This window comes from Prunus dulcis, chromosome 1 (assembly GCF_902201215.1).
Source record: "Prunus dulcis chromosome 1, ALMONDv2, whole genome shotgun sequence".
Classification (NCBI taxonomy): Eukaryota; Viridiplantae; Streptophyta; class Magnoliopsida; order Rosales; family Rosaceae; genus Prunus; species Prunus dulcis.
This window is the reverse complement of record NC_047650.1, coordinates 39,291,353-39,311,443: the sequence shown is the minus strand read 5'-3', so window position 1 is coordinate 39,311,443 and position 20,091 is coordinate 39,291,353. Positions and strand designations below refer to the sequence as shown.

At 35.9% G+C, this 20,091-nt stretch overlaps 2 protein-coding genes across 3 annotated transcripts; both read right to left on the bottom strand.

The window, feature by feature from the left end:
* Window positions 1-1,630: 1,630 nt before the first annotated feature.
* LOC117621304 (disease resistance protein RUN1-like) lies at window positions 1,631-6,244 on the bottom strand. The gene is made up of 4 exons (XM_034351708.1): window positions 5,530-6,244; window positions 3,964-5,053; window positions 3,568-3,831; window positions 1,631-3,480 (listed from the first exon to the last, which is right to left on the bottom strand). Exons 1-4 carry the CDS (start codon window positions 6,021-6,023, stop codon window positions 2,032-2,034), a joined length of 3,297 nt encoding a protein of 1,098 aa, XP_034207599.1. The 5' UTR covers window positions 6,024-6,244; the 3' UTR covers window positions 1,631-2,031.
* A 1,576-nt stretch (window positions 6,245-7,820) lies between these two features.
* LOC117615107 (TMV resistance protein N-like) lies at window positions 7,821-13,415 on the bottom strand. Of its 2 annotated transcripts, none has more exons than XM_034344110.1 (5): window positions 13,056-13,415; window positions 11,922-12,573; window positions 10,435-11,527; window positions 10,034-10,309; window positions 7,821-9,952 (listed from the first exon to the last, which is right to left on the bottom strand). In XM_034344110.1, the coding sequence occupies exons 2-5, from the start codon at window positions 12,413-12,415 to the stop codon at window positions 8,369-8,371; spliced, it is 3,447 nt and encodes a 1,148-aa protein (XP_034200001.1). In that variant the 5' UTR covers window positions 12,416-12,573; window positions 13,056-13,415; the 3' UTR covers window positions 7,821-8,368. The 2 variants fall into 2 exon arrangements, with proteins under 2 accessions (XP_034200001.1, XP_034200002.1); XM_034344111.1 differs by having other exon boundaries at window positions 11,922-12,570.
* Between the last annotated feature and the right edge of the window lie 6,676 nt (window positions 13,416-20,091).

The following is a 20,091-nucleotide window of genomic DNA, read 5'->3' as shown; positions in this document are numbered from 1 at the left end:
AAAAGAAGGAAAACTCCTACTCTAAAAACAAAAATTAAGGAGAGCGTGGAAGACCATTAGACACCAAAACATGAATGAGAGACAGCGGTGGTTGAGTAACCCAGCTTTCCAGCTCCACTGCTCGGCAACCTATCGCTGCAGCCTCATGAGCTGCTCGATTTGAACTCCTCTGAACCCAACGCCCAAAAACTATTCTGAACTGATCAGCTCTGCGCCAGATAACCTCAATAAAAGGCCTGATAGTCCAGGCACGGTTCCTTATATCCCCCTTGATCCCGTCCACAAGGGTCTTTGAGTCAGTTTCCACGTATACATCACTATAGCCAAGATTGGCCGCAAACTCCAGCCCCATGACTGCTGCTTCAGCCTCCACCACAAGAGCAGAGTGACCCACCCGTGATGCAGCCAAGCCGCCTAGAAACTCCCCAGCTGAATTTCGAATTGCCACTCCTCAAGAGCAGAGTGACCCACCCGTGATGCAACCAACCAAACAAATACTTTACATGATATTCTGCAACGGTACGCGATGGAAATTCAGTACTGCTGCATCACGTGTGTAGTAGCTTAACCAGTGCTGACTTGGCACCGACACAGCTTCAGGGGAATCCAATGGATAACTCGAATCACCCAGATGGAAGTCTTCTCCATAGACACTGAGTTCGCACTCAATCTCTTCATAACCTAGTGGCAAATCCGGATTTCCATGGTCTGCAAACACAACACACGTCGCAATTCCCATCCACTTATCACTTAAACCAACCAGCCTTCTATAAAGCCTTGTACCCTTCTATTGTTTAATAAATAAAATCACTCCATTGTTCTTCTATAAACCCAACATATAGTAACTTATATAATATCTGCAATTTCTATCGAAGGAAGTGTAAGTGGATAAAAGAAGAGTGGAAAAATCACCACTCTATCTGCAAATCAACTAAAATTCTTGTTGACATCTTCATAACGCCACAACCTGCTCCGCCTGCCTGGATCATTTGGTGATTCTCGGCGGACAATTTCTCGACCCATTTCTTGGAGTAAATCATGCATCCATATTTTATCTTTAAACATCCCGTTAAAGAAACAAGCAATTTTTGGGAAAATTTTCTTCTGTTTGTCACAGGCACGAGTCACAGCTCATCAAACAATTTCAATTGCTGATCTTCAGTTTGCAGGCAAATTTCAGAACCAATGAGGGAGGTTCTAAATTTTAGTGACTGGGGAGCTTAAATTGATTAAATGCCTCAGGAGAAAGTACTCACGACAGAGGAGGAACTTACTGAACTAATAGTGAAGTACTTACTGAACTAATAGTGAAGTGCTGCTCTGGTAAAAAAAGATTTTATAAAACCTTAAACACTAAACCAACAGGCATGGCCTACATGGTGGTTTTCATGACAAAAGGCAAGGAATATGGCTAAAGACATAAAACAGAGTATTCATGTTTTTCACACTTATCTTTTCTTTTATCTTCTCTTTTTATCACTTGTCTTCCATCTTCTGCATCTTTTTTCTTCAAAATGCTCATAACTTACTATTCCTCTTTGCTTTAGACATTGAGATAACATAAAAAAAGTAATAATAATAATTAAAGTACCCATTAATAAGGAAGATGAACAGTAAACCCTGTCATTGATATAAATGGATGAAAATTACAAAATAATATGAAGAAAACCAATAAAAAGAAATGTACAAAATAACTCAACTGTTTAAATTCTACACTAAACCACCACAAAAACTATAAAGAAACTCAAACTATGGAGAGATTATAAAACTAACTACAGTGGAAAGTTAGACAGTCTGTTTAGAGGAAGTAAAAAAGGCCCCAAGAATATGTATGCTCAAGTAGAATATGTGCAACCTGATTAATATATGAACGGTTTTGACTTTGACATGCGGAGCTTCTTGGAACAGCTAGGTATGGAAACTTGTGGTCGGGCTGCAGACCATGGCTCATCATCCTGGGCTTGGATTGAAATTTGGTTGATAACATAAACAGAGGATACATAACCTTTTCTGTTGATCCCATGAGGATATCTAGTGCTGTTTTGACCTTTTTGGATCACGTTCTTCATCAATACTAGTTGTACGGTCTCTTTCACTCTGACTTTGAGTTTGACTAGGTCCTGCCACAACATCAAAGTATTCACAGCCTCTCTTGGCAATCCCATCTGCTTTCTCAAAACTGCTCTCAGGGAATTCCAAGACCTCTTCACATATGTCAACTCTACTCTGCCTCGGATATGTTTGCTTCAGAGGCACTTCCACATCTTCCTCGTATACCAAACAAACTGCACACTTCTCCACCTCCACTCTTCCTCGAAGGGATGGAAATGAGAATTCAAGCCGAGTGTGGATATTCTGCCATTCACTAACAAAGTTTTTATGACGTGAAAGATAGCATAACCAAAGGTGGCCTGATTTTGCTGCTGCTTGAATGGATCCCAACCAACAGCTCAAAGCTACCTTCTCTTCCAACCGTTTTCCGTTGACACTCAGTTCGCAAAGAATAAAATCAGGACGCAGCTGTCCAAAGACGGCACACAACGCAAATCCCATCCACTTATCACTAAACCAACCTGGACGCAGCTCTACAGTTATTGAAGATCCCGCACTTTTATGGTTGAACCACTCAGGAATTTCATTTCCTGGAACAACAAAATCACATTGAGACCCAGTAAATTTGAAACCGCTTCTAAGAAATTTAACAATGTCTGCACTGGATGTTCCCAGTGAATTACAATTGTAAGCTTCAACAGAAGACATACTAGACGGCAGGTCTGGCAATGCTTGAAGCTTGGGGCAATTCCCCACGGCAAGAGATTCAAGTTGAGAAAGTTGGGCGATGCTGCTGGGTAGGCTAGCAAATGGATTTCCACTTAGGTATAGAAATTTTAATGAGGACATGTGACTGAGATCACTGGGAATATCTCCTTCCAAAAGATTGCAGTCACTTAGATCTAGTTCTGTTAAAGAACGGAAACCAGATAAAGAAGGCAACCACAAAGCTGTGGCATTTGGACTTACTTTTAGCAATGGCCGCGGCTGGAAAGGGAAGAGCATAATATTCCATGCCTTAGATGATGGACCTTTACAACCATTGAAAGATAATACTTTAAGGTCTTTGAGAAGACCAATGGAGGAAGGTGGTTCTCTTACAGCAGTTCCACTCACATCGAGCTCTTCCAAACCCTCAACATGGCCCAAGTCTTCTGGCAATTTCTCAAGCTTTGAGCAACCAGAAACATTAAGAACTTTGAGAGATTTTAAGCCACGTACACTGCTTGGAAGACGGATGAGGTTTTTGCAATCTTTCAAGTTCATCAAAGTAAGTCTTTTAAGCACCACAACAGATGAATCAATCTCATATAACCGTATACAACCTTTAAGAATCAGACGCTCAAGAACTGGAATACCTCTGAAGTCCGGGGTCTTGACAAGACTCAAAGAGTGACTGATATCAATCATTTTCAAACTTTTTATAGGCTGTTAAGCAAAAGCATAGAAATATTAGCTTCTATGAATCAACAATAATGTCTACAGGGAATAAACGTTCAAGAAGTGAGAAGATACCTTTATATGATTAAGGCAACTATGATGCATATTAAGTTCTATCAAATCCTCTGGATTGAAAGATGATGGCAAATATTTTAATGGAAATTTCGGCCATTCAAGAATCCGTAAACTATCAGGAAGATATTCAAGCCCATTAGAGAGGTCCACATTATTTAGCTTGAGGTATCTCAATTTGTTCATCATTGAAAAGGATCTAGCATTGGCGGTCACCAATTCTAGCTCAAATGGGTGCACCATTATGCCTTCTATTGTGTCTTTTCCCTAATAAGCAAGCATGAAAAAAAACAATAATTAAGCTCATAACATAAGCAAACCATTAATTAGTAGAAAATCATGTTACTTGCTATACTAACAAATAAAATCTAAAGTTAATCCTGTACTAGAATCTCTTACTGTATTTTCACTTAGCACTTGATCGACGTCTTTTCTACGCCACAACCTGCTTTGCCTGCCTAGATCATCAGGAGACTCTCGGCGGACAATTTCTCGACCCATTTCTTGGATTAAATCATGCATCCACAGAATGCCGTCTGAATTAGTTAAGAGAGACTTCTCAACAAGCACACATATTCCAATATCTGCATAAAAGCCGCAAGCGTCCAATGTTTCTCTTACTCGATCTTTGCCCTTCCAGTTAAAAAAACATGCAATGTCTAGAAAAATTTTCTTTTCATCATAATCTAGACCATCATAACTGATTTTAAGTGTCTCCAAAATATCCAAATTACAAACTTCTCTTAGCTTATCCAACGCACTTTTCCATGCACTTAGATCTCTTCCATGCAAAAAAGATCCCAAGACTTTAACTGCTAATGGAAGTCCTCTAACATAATCCACAACACAGTTACACAAATCAACATAACTTTGTTCAGGGTAATCTCTCTTAAAGGCTTTCCAACTTAAAAGCTGAAGAGCTTCATGGTCACTTAGTCCCTGGACCTCATATGTTCTATCCACTCCATGTGTGATTAACAAATGCTCATCTCTAGTTGTAATGAGAACTCGACTTCCGAAACCAAACCACTCTCGGTTTCCAGCTAGATATTCTAATTGGTCCAAATGGTTCACATCATCAAGAACTAGGAGAACCTTTCTGTGACGTAGAAACCGCTTTATCAATTTCACTCCTTCACCAATGTCCCATATGTATTCCTTTTCTATCCCTATCTTAGAAAGAAGCTGCTTTTGTAAATGAGCCAGGCCACTCTGTACAAAATTATTTCTAACATTTGCAAGAAAGATACTGAATTCAAATTCATGAGAGATTCTCTCATAAAGAACTCTGGCAATTGTGGTCTTGCCAATCCCACCCATTCCCCATATTCCAAAAAAGCAAACATCTTCCACCCTTCCATCTAAAAACAAATTGATTTCCTTTAATCTTGAATCCATTCCAACCAGATCCTTCTCATCGCTTGAGAGTGTAGGGCGCAAGTTTTTCCATACTAGTTCAACAATATTTTTTATGAGCTTTGATTCGTACCTATTCAGAGAAAAGATTAGATATGTTAATCGTGTGGTTCGCTTGTATATATTAATTAAATGGACAAAGAAGCAAAATGTAGATACGTTTTTACTAGTTTTACCATGGGACCTGAATCAAACCAAAGCTGAATAATTAAAAAATAATATGTGTGCTTTGTTTTATTAGCCCAAAGCTGAATAGTTACACCAGAATACCTGTGCATTCTATTTTCTTTTTTATTTTTCAATGGCATTTATAGCTGCATATTATATCAAGCACATTCAGTTACCTTGCCTATATGTCCCTTGAAAAAAGTTCCAACTATTGTTAAGCGATGCAATTTTGCAACTATTCATACTGATTACACTAAACCTTGCATATATTGTTCGATCTATGTCATTCCTAAAACATTGAAGCTACAATAGATGTATATATAAATCATCATATATAAAAAAATGGTCTTGGAAAGCAAAAAAGAAAACAGTGATTCATACCAGTCCTTCGAATCCCATCCAGACAAATTTGCCACTTTTGTTAAAGCTTCTCTCCACCTTTGCACCTTCTGTAAATCATTCCTAAAATTTTCTTCATGTTTAGTGAAGGCTTCTGTAAAATTTCCAGTCTGCTTTCGTACATCAGATGGATTGACTTCATAGAAAATTGGCAGCACTGTTTCTCTTGCTTCCATGCATTCAAGAATCTTTAACAGTTCATCCAAACACCATGTTGACGCTGCATAATTTTCTGAAAGCACAATGAGTGCAAACCTCGAATCCTGAATTGCAGTAAAAATTTCTGGAGAAATAGCTTTCCCTTTTTGAAGTTCAGGGTCATCCTTGAAAGTTAGTATTCCATGATGTTCCAATGCAGTGTACAAGTGGTCTGTAAAACTCTTCCTGGTGTCCTCGCCTTTAAAACTCAGAAAGACGTCATATTTCCATTGAGGAGTTGAAGAAGGGAAAGATGTAGAGGTTCTTTCCATTCTCATCCCGGCCGACAGGAGGCTACTTTGTAGATTTTATGGACAATTTATTGGACCATAAGTTAACTGCAAAAGCTTTCATGATTGTTTGAAGTCTTGGCAACGGTTGAAAATGCACAGAAAAAATGGATGAAATTTCCTTGTGAACAGACTATTGGTTTTCAATGTAGAAAGAATTGCACATACAATTGTACTATATATGTAAGAAACAAAGAAACAAAAACAAAAATAGTTGGTCTTGACCTGGTTTCTTGGAAATTATTTGAAGTTGGTCAAGCTTCAAGTCCTATCCTTCATTCACCAAGAAGGGAGCTTTAAGAGGGAAAACAAGAAAAGACAATGGAGGGTGTGAGGAAATACAGAGTGATGTACAAGATTGTGGGATGTCAATTGTAATGGCTCAGGAGGAAGCATGAACTGAACTTATTTTGTGTGTGACTTCTGCTTAAAGGACCTAAAGACAGAGGTAGATGAAGGGTTCCAGCGGGTCAAGTTCCAAGCATCTTCCTTTCAGAAGCTAACAATTATTAGAATTTTCTTTCTTTTTTATCCTTTTTTTGGGTCAAGTGACATTAAATTCACGTTAATTTGTCTCTGGAAGACTGGGTACCTTCTGACCCAAAAAAAGGCTGGGAAAAGAAATATATATATATATATATATATAAAACAAAAAATAGAGAATGATGAAACATTCAAAATATCAAAAAATATCATTAGTTAATGCAAACATAAAGAATTGAAATTATTAATTAAATGACAATAATATAATAAATTCACATTTTTATATTTAAAAAATTAAAATTAAAAAAAATAGATAATTTATCATATTTTTATGGAACACAACTACCCTTTTTTTTTAATTCTAAAATAATTTAAATTTTTTTTATTTTATAAAAAGAACCTCTCACAGGCACGGAAGAACATGTGGAGAAGCTAGTAACAATAAGGAGCAAAAAAGACAAAAAATACTAATATCTTAGTCACTTGAACTATGTAATGGACTTTAAGTTCAACAAAATTGATTAGAACGGATGTACTTCTCATTTTGCACCCAAATTTGAATTCCTCCCTTGTAGTTAGATTAGATTAAAAGAGTAAATTGCTTGTATAAATGCTAATATTTTAGGGTTTATATCTGATTTTTTTATTAGATGACAGAGAGAGTCACCCACCCACTGTTTGTCTCATAGCCATTCAAGCCACCAAGAAAGACTCACGTCGCCACTTGCAGCTCTTTGTCTGCTAACGAATGGTCAAGAACAAAATTGCACCAATGCCCCTATACTTATCCAGATTTTTCAGTTTCGTGCTTGCACTTCTTTTAGCATCTGTGGAGTTTTTTTATAGGTCTTAGCCACACAGCCAAAACAACTCAAATAACTTGTTTTATTTATAGGTCTTAGTCACAGAGCCAAAACAACCACACACAAAAAATGTACAGTGAGTTGATGACTAATTTGATTTTTAAACCTTGAATCAAACAATTCCTGAAATTTCAAGATCAAACCCAATGAAATTTGTACACCCCATCACTAGCATGAAAATCAAAATTGATATCAGATTTAGAATTTACAGAGAGCGTTCTTCAAAATCCCCAGGCTCATTTTCTTCTCTTTTATGAAGGAACACATTTTTGAAATCCCGAACTTGGCTTTTTGGGCAACGTTTAACAAAATTGCTCATTCTGAATGTGTTGGTCCCCTCTTTGAGGGTTGTGGATGTTTATACATCCGATGACTGATATTGAGGAGCTAATCTCGCTCATCCTTGTTCTATTAAAAAAAATTGCTCATTCTGAAGTCATTTTGAGCATGAAATTTTCTTTTAAAAGACATACCAAACCAAACCCTGAAATTTGGCCATAAACTTTAGCACCAGTATTCAAGTGGAGCTTACCTGTTTTTAAAGGTCACTATTTTTGCTAATATTATTGTTTAGCAGACCCAACTGGAACAACTCTGACAAATTTTATTATTTCACAATTTAGGTGAACCAAAGGAGAGCACTGACACAACTGACTAGCACGAGAGTATTGGATTGTTTTGCTGCCTTCAAGGTTGCACTTTTTGCACTTGATCATGGCATTCAAAATTGATTGTCTCAACCAGTTGGATGGTGCAGCATGCATTCAGGGCAGGGTACACATAAAATACAGAACAAAAGGTATATTTCATGCCCAGATTTAGATGTACGTGGGATGCACATATATATCAATGCATGCTTGCTTAACATCTTGTGAAAACTCTAACCTGTCAGACCAGTAAAGAAATATCAAGAAAGAGTCCACTCTCCACCTTGTCCTTCCTTTCAGCCTTGAGGAGGTTTCAAGCCTGATCACCCCATGAGGATAGCTACTGTTGCTTTGATCTTTTTGGATGAGGTTCTTCTTCATTAATACAACCATTTTCACTACATCGTGCCCCATCATCACAGCGTTCAAGGCCTCGCTTGGTGGCAATGCCACCTGATTTTGATTCTAATTCTGATAGTGATATAGATGGTGATGCTTTCTGACAATCGCTATTGGGGAATTCCAAAACCTCCTTACAAATGTTAACCCTGCTCTGCCTGGAATATGTTTGCTTGATAAGAGCTTTCACGTCTTCCTCATATGCTATACGGATCCCAGACTTCTTCACTTCCACCATTGATTCGTTGACCAGAAATAAAAATTCAAGCCTAGTGTGCAACTCAGTGAAAAAGAAGTAATGACAAGGAACATGGTATAACCAAAGGTGGTCTGGCCCAGATTGATCGGATCCCAATGAGCAACCAGCAACTGGCCACCAACAAAATGGTCCTCCGTTTACACTCAGTTGGCAATAAATAGGATAACGAGGACTAGACAGACTCCGGTTTCCATGGATGGCAAAAACAACACACAATGCAAATCCCATCCACTTATAATCAGTAGACCAACCTGGATGCAGCTCTACACTTACTGATGAAGACCCCACACTTTTATGATTGAACCACTCTGGAATTTCATTTCCAGGAACAATTAATTCACAACTACATCCGGTAAGTTGTGCACTTTTAAGATTGTACCACTCTGGAATTTCATTTCCAGGATGAAGATAATTACATTCAGATTCAATATATTCCGCACCCATACGGAATAGCTTCTTCACCTGTTTGAGACAGTTAGCAAAGAGTCTAATGATGTCCAGACCAGATGCTACTAATGAATTACAATTATAAGCTTCAAGATAGTAGATACTAGATTGAAGCTCTGGAAATGTTTCAAGTCTCTGGCAATGCCCCACGTCAAGAAATTCAAGTCGAGAAAGTTGACAGATGCTCTTGGGGAGGCTAACAAATGCATTTCTACTTACATCTAAATGTGTTAATGAGGACAGGCAGCCAAGATCATTAGGAATTGCTCGTTCCGAGAGATTGCAGTCCCTTAGGTTCAGTTGTGTCAAAGAAGGCAAACCAGATAAACAAGGCAACCACGAACTAGTTGTAGGATTTGAACTTATTCTCAGCAATGACCGGAAAGGTAAAAACAGAACATTCCATGGATTTGATGATGGTCCTTTAAATCCACAGAGAGATAATACTTTAAGGTTTTTCAAAAGCCGAATTGAGGCAGGTGGTTCTCGTATAGCAGTTCCACTCACATCAAGCTCTTCCAAACTCTCAACATGGCCCAAGTCTTCAGGCAATTTCTCAAGCTTTGAGCAACCAAAAACATTAAACACTCTGAGAGATTTTAAGCCACATACTCTGCTTGGAAGAAGCACAAGGTTTTTGCAATCTTTCAAGTTCATCAAAGTAAGTCTTTCAAGCACCACAACAGATGGGTCTACCTCATGCAATCGTATACAACCTTGAAGAATCAGACGCTCAAGAGACGGGATACCTCTAAAGTCCGGGGTCTTTACCAGATTTAAAGAATGGCTGAGATCAATCATTTTCAAATAGTAAGAAGGCTGCCATGAAGTAAAAACATAACAAAATTAGCTTCCATAATTAAAGATTTCTAGGGTTACTAAAGATAAGTGATACTTTACCGTCATTCCCTTCCAAAGATGTTCAATGCAGCTATTACGCATGTTGAGTTCATGTAGATTCTTTGGATTGAAAGATGGTGGCAAAGATTTTAGAGGAAATTGGAGCCAGTCAAGAATCCGTAAACTATTGGGAAGATATTCAAGCTTGTTTAAGAGGTCCACATTATTGATAACAAGGAATCTTAGTCTTTTCATCATTGAGAAGGAATTAGCATTTGCACACACCACCCTTGGCTCAACTTGGTGCAGAACAATACCTTCTATTGCTTCTGTTCCCTAATAAATATGAATGAATAAAGAATAGTGAAACACATATCATAAGCAAAGTGTTAGTGAGCACTACATTATTTGATAAATTAGCAAATAGCAATCAACTTCCTTATTTTAGTAAAATGCCTTACTGTATTTTTGCTCAATACATGATTGACATCTTCACTACGCCACAACCTACTGCGCTTGCCTGGCTCATCAAGAGATTCTCGACGGACAATTTCCCGGCCCATGTCTTGAAGCAAATCATGCATCAATAGAGTGCCAGATGGATTAATAGTTAAGAGGGATTTCTCAACAAGGACATGTATTGCAATATCTGAACATAAACCGCAAGCATCCAGTGTTTCTCTTACTCGATCTTTGCCCTTCCCATTAAAGAAACATGCAATGTCTAGAAAAATTTTCTTCTCATCATCATCTAGACCATCATAACTTAGTTTAAGTGTCTCCATAATTTCCGAATTACAAACTTCTCTTAGTTTATCCACCGCACTCTTCCATGCACTTGTATCTTTTCCATAGAAAAAAGAGCCCAAGACTTTAAGAGCTAATGGAACACCTTTGGCATAATTCACAACACAACTTGACAAAACAAGATGGTTTTCTTCGGGGTAAGCTTTTCTAAATGCTTTCCTACAAAAAATTTGAAGAGCTTCATCATTACCTAATCCTTCCACCTTAGATCTTCTCTCCACACCATGTGCAATTAACAAGTGCTCATTTCTAGTTGTAATGAGAACTCTACTCCCAGAACCAAACCACTCATGCTTTCCAGCCAAATATTCTAACTGGTCCAAATGGTTCACATCATCAAGAATTAGAAGAACCTTTTTGTGACGTAGAAACCTCCTTATCAATGTGGCTCCTTCACGAGCATCCCATATGTCGTCCATTTTCATCCCAACCATGGAAAGAAGTTGCTTTTGTATGTGAGGTACACCACTTTTTTCATAAACATTTCTAACATTGGCAAGAAACATTTTGTATTCAAATTCATGAGAGATTCTATCATAAACAACCCTGGCAATAGTTGTCTTACCAATACCCCCCATACCCCATATCCCAATAAAGTAAACATCATCCACCCTTGCATCTAAAAACGAAGTGATTGGTTTCAATCTTGAATCAATTCCAACTAAGTCGTCAACATAACTTAACAATGTAGGACACAGTTTTTTCCCTACCACTTCAACAATATCTTTGATGAGCTTTGATTCAGACCTATGGCATAGAATAGATAATATAATTACGTTCTTCACATGGGACCTAAATCAAAATACATATAATTGAAAAAGAAACAAAATCTAGACTTTTTTTATTACTAGTCTTTATCATGGGACCTGAATTAAGCCAAAGCTGAATTATGTAACAATGCATGTACTCTGTGTTTTCCTTTCCATTCTTCTAATGACATTTATAGCTGCAGATGAGTCATACTTCCTATGTCCCTTGAAAATAGTAACTTATACCATAAAAAATAAGAATGACACAACTATAGCAATAAAATTGGATGTATTTCCCTTCCTAAAAACATTGAAGTCTCACTCATTGTACATACAAATCATCATATAAGAAGACGGCCACTGAAAGCAGAAAGAAAATAAGCAATGCATACCTGTCCTTTGAATCCCATCCAGAGAAATTTGTCACTTTCCTTAAAGCATCTCTCCACATTTGCACCTTCTCTGTGTCATCTCTCAGCTTTTCTTCATGTTTGCTGAAGGCTTCTGCAAAACTTCTTGTTTGCTTTCGTACATCAGAGCGATCGACATCATAAAAAATTGGTAGCACTGCTTCTCTTGCTTCCATGCATTCAAGAATCTTTAAAAGTTCATCCAAACACCAAGTTGATGATGCATAATTTTTTGACAGCACAATGAGCGCAAACCTCGATTCTTGAATTGCAGTAAAAAGTTCTGGAGAAATAGCTTTCCCTTTTTGAAGTTCAGGGTCATCCCTGAAAGTTAGTACTCCGTGACGTTCCAATGCAGTGTATAAGTGGTCTGTAAAACTCTTTCGAGTGTCTTCACCTCTAAAACTCAGAAAGACGTCATATTTCCATTGAGGAGTTGAAGAAGAGAAAGATGTAGAGGTTCTTTCCATGATCATCGCCACAGGAACCTACTTAGCAGCTCGTTTATGACAATTTAGTGGGGATCGAGACAAAAGACAATAAGAGAATCCCAAAAGCTCTCTGCGTTATAACTTATATGAAGTATCGGCACTGGAACGGCAAGCAAACCACTTTCTTTTGTTTTGCTTTCCTACTGCATAGAAAACAGAAAGATGAATGATTTTCTAGTGAACCAACTCCATGTATTGTTTCTAAATAGAGTTGTATTATTAATTGTACATTGAAGTGAAAAACATCACTTCATCTTACGGACATCCTTCTAACATGGAAAGAATATATATACTTTATGAACACTTAGTAGTAGCTGAAAGTTGCAAATATTATTACCAGATTTGTGATATTTTTGTATTTTGTGAAACAGGAGGTTTGTAAATATAGAGTGCTAAGGAGCTTTTGAAGAGAAGTTACTGATCATGTTAGGCATTAATTAGTGCCTCTTTAAGAATACATCATCAACAATAACATTAATGAGGAAAAGAAGAAAACAAATTACAAAGGCCGTTTTGGTAACGAAAAATAAATATATAGCAAAACATGTATGGAAAAATTTAAGAACAAAAACAAAACCCAGACAAATAAATAAATGAATAAAAGAGCTAGGCTTTGAAGCTTAACCTGGGTTCTTGGCAATTTGAAGTGGGGCAAGTTTCAATTGGCAGCCTTCGGTCTTGAGGTAAGTTTCAATCCAAGAAGAGAGCTTTAACACAAGAGAAATAACAAAAACAATTGAGGGTATGAGGAAATGTGTGTGAATAAGATTTTGGGATTTAATTGTAGTGACTGATGAGGAGCTTAAGCTTATTACATGCCTGAACTCTAATTTTGTGTGACTGCTTAAAAGAAATGGTGTATAGACAAATAAGAGAGGCCGAAAGGCAAAGCATTTTTGTTTTTGGTCAAAGGTAGAAGAAGAAGCGAAGTTCCAGGCATCTTCTTTGGCAAATGTCATTAACTCGACCCGCATGCTAGTGCGAGGAAGGAAGGGAGGCCAGTCATAAAAAAATGAAATTCGCAAAATAGAATACAACTATCCGAGTTATCAATGAATTTCATTTTTTACTAGCTACCGGTTGGTATAGCCCTTTTTTCTCAAAATTTACTTGTAAGTGTTCAATTTTCTGATAATATAATATAAGTGATTGTCTAAATTATAAGGAAAAGGGGTGCAGTGCATATATGAGTTTAGTCAAGTTGGTTAAAGTAGATGTACTTCTTACTCTGCATCCGGGTTCGAATCCCCCTTCATGTACTGTAATTTAGATTAGACAAAAGTATAATATAGCTTGTATAATAATAATAAGGGGAGGGGATTTATCAAACATACACTTCTAAGGTGTTATGAAAATTTGAACTTAAGAACACTCATCTGTAAATTAAGATCTTTTTTTACTGAGCTAGACCAGTTGGCTTTGAAAATTAATGTAACTTTATATAATAAGGTTATGAACTCTATTTTTTTAGTCCATACTATGGCCCAATAAACGGAGGGCACGCCCAATTCTTTGTTTTATTTTATTAATACTAGCCTCTTACTTTTGCATCTATGAGAGGCTTTTTTTTAAAAAAAATTTTAATTTATTTTAGAATTAAAAAAGATAATACGTAGTTGTGTTTCATAAAAATAAGATCCATTATCTTATTTTTCTTTTAATTTTAAATTTTTTAATATGAAAATATGTGAATTTACTATATTATCCTTATTTAATTAATAATTTTAATTATTAATGTTTACATTAATCAAGGCCATTTTCTGGTATTTTGAATGTTTTACCATTATTTGCTTTTTGCTTTATATAGACTAGCCCCTTGGCACATGCTCACACATGTGCCAATTGGTTTTCTTTTTTATTTTTTAATTTTATTTTTAGAATTAAGAAAAGATAACATGAATAGTTATATTTCATAAAAGTAGGACCTATTATCTGATTTTTTTTTAATTTTAATTTTTTTAATATGAAAAAAATGTGAATTTACCATATTATCCTCATTTAATTAATAATTTCATTTCTTAATGTTTGAATTAACCAATGATATTTTCTGGTATTTTGAATGTTTCACCATTCTCTGTCTTTTGCTATATATATATATATAGATAAATTTGAGGAAAACTTAATTAGCAGAAAATTCAAACGCGTCGTTTTTGGGGTTCAGTTGAGTGTACATTTTAGAGGACTAGTTGATCCAATTTTAATTCTTTGATTCATGAATTTCTCCATTCCTAATAAGTAAACATACCATAACACATAAAAAAATTATTATTATTTGTTATGAGATAAAATATATGTGGGCGGCACTATACTGGCCAATCCAATACTTCACAAAAATTATTTAGGCCAAAATGTAGCAATGGTCTCTAAATTGAGACCTCGTTTTACTTTTCGTCCTTCAACTCAAAAAATTATTATGATCGTTATTCAATTAGATATTGCGTTGCACAACTTGTTCTTTTCGTTAATTGTGTTTGTTTTTCAGTCAAAATTGATTACATGTGATGCACGTGATATTTCTTTTTTTAAGGACAAACCTCTCCCCAATAATCGCCCCTATTACCTCACCAACCCAGACTCCCAAACCATGACACATGCCACCCAAACCACTACTGCGACCACCTACAAGGGCAGGGGAAGCGAGAATGGGTTGCTGAGAAAAGCCGTGGATAAAAATGTATTGTTAATTTATGATAGAAAATGTATTGTTAACTTTTACCTCATAAACTCTAGTGGTTGTACCCATAAGACGTAATTTCATCATCTGAAGGGGTAGAGTTGCAATCCTCATAAGGAGCAGACTCTGTTTTGGCCCTTTTCAGCATCCATGGACTCTCTGAAATCCCAGATCTCAAAGCTTGTCATGTCATGCCCTGCTGTTCTTGTAGCTGATCCTGAGAAAACACTCGCAGATTTCGTGTTGGTAATTGTATTGTAAGTTTGCCCTTAATTTTGATAGAAAATTAAACAGTTTTGACGGAAAGAGCAATGATGCAACTGGATATCTAATTGAAGGACAATCATAACAATTTTTGGAGTTGAGGGATGAAAAATAAAATCGGGTCTTAGTTTAGAGATTATTGCTACATTTTGGCAAATTGTTTAATTTTCATAAACAAGTACACGTGTGTAAGTAATCTTAACGTCTCCATAAATAGAATCTTAAATGTTCAGCTCCACATGCCAATGCGGTATTAGTTGGATTGGCCCAAACCTTTGGTGTGCTTCCAAGAGGTCTTGGGTTCAAGTCCTCATGGTACTTGTGTGTGTGAGTTTTTCCATTTCTCTTGTAGTTTAGACTATCGTTTGTATTAAATTAAAAAAAGTTCAGCTCCACATATCAATGTGGGTGTATTTGTTAATCAGTTTCTAGTTTTAATGAACTTTTTTCTTTTGATTAAAAAATCTATTTAACATTGTATTTGTTAATCAGTTTCTAGTTTTAATGAACTTTTTTCTTTTGATTAAAAAAGCTATTTAACATTTAATTTATTATGAAATTTTTTCATACGCAAGCTGATGACTCGTTCTTACTAGGTAGCAATATAAGAAATTATTATTTTTTAAGTGTTTGGCTTTTGTCAATTGCATTGCAAGAATGTTGTCTATAAGAATTATTTGACATCTAAACATCATGTAACACGTATAGAATGGTATATATGCAACACATTGTAGGAGTAGATAACACTAATCCAATACTGTGTTTGGTGTTAAATAAGATTAAGTGGCTAAATTAAGTTTAAAAATGTTATTTTGAGCTTTATTATTATTATTTATTTATTCTTTTTTGAAGACCTTTTTTATTGAGAGATGCGATAACATACTAAACTCATACACACAACACATATATTAGGACTCGAACCTAGAACCTTTCCTGAAGGGTACATTTGCTCCAAATCACTACACTAGTAGGTCATTTGCAGCTTTATTGTTTTAATACAATTAATTGAAAAATAAGAATTCACCAAGAACAAAAATAAAGCGTTCGTTTATGGTCTGTCCCTCCCACCACCCACACCACCACCACACCGCCAACCCCACCCCCCCCAAAACACCCACCTGCACCTTGTCTCTTTCGTTTCCGCTAGTTTTCAACCTCTCTTGCTTTGGATTCTTTTTGTGGGGCTGGTCTTATTTTGTGTTTGAGCCTGTTTGGTTGTGTTGGTGGCTGTCTTTGAGAGTTGGTAGTTGTCTATGAGAATTGGTTGCTTCTCCTGGTGACCGCTTGGGCCTTGTGTTCTGGGATGAGATTATATGTCTCAAGCCAATTTTGTGTCCTCCTTTCTCCGCCAATCAACCCTTTCATTCATATTTACTTCTCCCACAACATCCCCTCCTACTCTTGCCTTCTCATTTTTCCAGATCTGGTTTCTCCATCGGGATATAGGAACTACTTCTCTAAGCGCTTTGTCGCGTCGTTATCGGATTGTATATAGAGCTCTTGCTAAGGTTCTAGCTCTGGTGCTTGCACCAATACTCTCCACTCCCTTGATTTCGATCCTTTGGTATATACCATGCTTGTGTTGTGATTGGTTGCTACTTTCTTCTTGGTGTACAAGCGGACTCGAGTGTGAAGCAGAAAGTGACTCTTGGAGGAATGTTCTTGTGCTGATGTGTTTCTGTTTTTTGGGGAAATTTTGTTCTTGGCCTAAAATCGGTGGGTCTCTATGCGTAGCTATGCTAACTTGTGTGGAGGATGTGAATCCCCTCCTTTGTGGCCATATTGGTGAGGTAGGTGCGGTCTCCGGTCCCTTTGTGGCGACAGTGACTCGGTTTTGAATATTGTTTTGAATTTGTATGGGGAAGAAATGGCTAAAAACACCAAGTTCTATTTAATTATGATGATTTTTTAATTTTTTAATTTTTGTATAATTACGACAAGCTTTAAACAGTTTATAAAATATGGAATAAATCATATATTACAATGATCGTTTTTTAAAATAAGATTTTTCAAAAGCACCTAAGAAAATGTACTTAATTATTTTTACGCCATCACAGAACAGAAACAGTACTAGTCTCTCCAATCACAAGTCTTTTGCCTCCACACGCATCTCGAGTCACGACTAATTGTTCGAAATTAAAGAGAATTAGAAATCTGTCATATCCATAAACAGTGATTAGGGAAGTGAATGAACACAATCATTTATTTTTTGAAGTCCGTTTAAAGCAACCAAACTGACCAACAAAAGAATAATGAAGAAAAGTCTTTTCTGTTTGGTTGATGAGAAAAGTAATGGTTCAAGCAACTAATAAATCTTCATTGTCTTTCGGAAGAACCATTCAACAAATCAAATTTTTCTGCTTCTCTAGATTTTGTTACTTGTCACTACATGAAGATATCTAGCAAATAACAATTTTTTTTTGGCTTTCATCTGGCAAATAACTTCTTTTGTTTCGCCTTCATCTACCAAATAACATGTTGAATGTGGTGGTGATCAATAGTGATAAGGCTTCGAGTACCAGGGACTTGGCTAGACCTACTGTAGCCAACACAAATAGAAGTGAAAGATGTCGTGTTTATATACAATGTTTCACTCTACGATAGGAGCCAAGAATAATAAATTTGCCGAATACTTTGTCGTCCTTTTTCTTCATAGGATTTTATTACGAAATAAATAAAAAAAATTAATGGGTTCCTTAAGGTTACATGTTCATGGTTTCGAGCCATAATTTTATGTGTATGGATACCTCTCACAAAATATCTATATACAAATTTTGAACTCATAATACATCCAAAAATTAACTAGGAGGACAAAAATGATATATATCACATAATTGTTGCACCTCCTACGACTTGCTTAATTTATTTCCCTTCTCTCTTGTGGACTTATTTCTCAGTTGTTGTTGGAAGTTTGAATGAAATTCAATGACTTTTGTCCCACATTGGTATAAAGAAGAAAAAGTGAGGTCTTTATAAGTGTGGTAGCCCTACAAAAAGTAATTGGAAGTTGAGCCAAGTAGAAGCCAATTGGGCTTCAAATTCAACTTGGGCATTGAATATTTAATATTTAGTTTCGAATTAATAATTTTTTTAAATAATTAATTCAGATTAGTTTAATTAATTTGACTGGGGGACTATCTTTTTTTTTATTTTTATTTTTAATAATAAATAGTATAATATATTGCCGTTTAATAATCGTGTTATACACATACATATGTATTTTTCAATAAATAGTCTTTTAGATATGTATTTATATATATACACACACACACACACACACACACATATGTAGGTACGTATTTTTCAACAATACATTCGTGTTCTATACATGTCTCACGTTTTCTTTAAAAAGCAAACATACAATAGTCGTAATGTACATGTACGTACGTATTACTAATGTTTTATACACGTATTTTTAAAAAAAAATTTAGCAACACACACAATTCACGTATTATACAAATAATGCTCACATATTATTGAATAAGAATAACATATGGTACACAAATTATATTAAAATATCAAATAGTGGAACATTAATATCTACTTTGGATATGTTGCAAATTAATATACATAAGGTACAAACCAATGCAACTAGGAGGGTCTCTTTTTTTATTTTTTTAAAAAAAGAAAAAAAGAAAAAAGAGTACAGCCGGACGGCTATATTCCATGTTTTTTATTTTATAAAAAGATGTGTTGAAACGTGGGGACTATTGGCTGGAGTCTTTTTTATATTTAAAAAGATTATAGCCGAACGGCTATACTCAGTTTTGAAATTTTAAAAAAAAGACACATGTTGACACATGTCTCCTAATGGTTGGAGGAACTTTTTTTATATTTAAAAATCGTATAGCCGGCCGGCTATACTCAGTTTTGAAATTTTTATAAAAAGACATGTGTTGACACGTGGCTCCTATTGCTTGGGGGACTTTTTTATATTTAAAAATAGTATAGCCGCGCGGCTAGACTCAGTTTCGAAATTTTAAAAAAAATGCATTTGTTGCCACGTGGCTCCTATTTGTTGGCGGACCTTGTTTTATATTAAAAAATAGTATAGCCGAAAAGGCTATACTCAGTTTTGAAATTTTTTTTACAAAGGCATGTGTTGACACGTGGGGCATAATGGTTGGGGTCCTTTTTTATATTTAAAAATAGTATAGCCGAACGGCTATACCTAGTTTTGAAATTTTTTTAACAAGACATGTGTTGACACATGGCTTCTACTGGTTGGAGGAACTTTTTTTATATTTAAAAATAGTATAGCCGCCCGGCTATACTCAGTTTTCAAATTTTTATAAAAACATGTGTTGACACGTGGCACCTATTGGTTGGGGGACTTTTTTATATTTATAAATAGTATAGCCGCGCGGCTATGCGCAGTTTTAAAATAAAAAAAAATACATTTGTTCACCCGTGGCTCCTATTTGTTGGGGGACCCTTTTTTATATTTAAAAATAGTATAGCCGCACGGCTATACTCAATTTTGCAATATTTTTTTACAAAGGCATGTGTTGACACGTGAGGCATAATGGTTGGGGACTTTTTTTATATTGAAAAATAGTATAGCCGCACGGCTATACTCAGTTTTGATATTTTAAAAAAATACTTTGTTGACACGTGGCTCTTATTGGTTGGGGGACTTTTTTTATATTAAAAGTAGTATAACCGCACGGCTATACTCAGTTTTGAAATATTTTTTACAAAGGCATGTGTTGACACTGGGGCA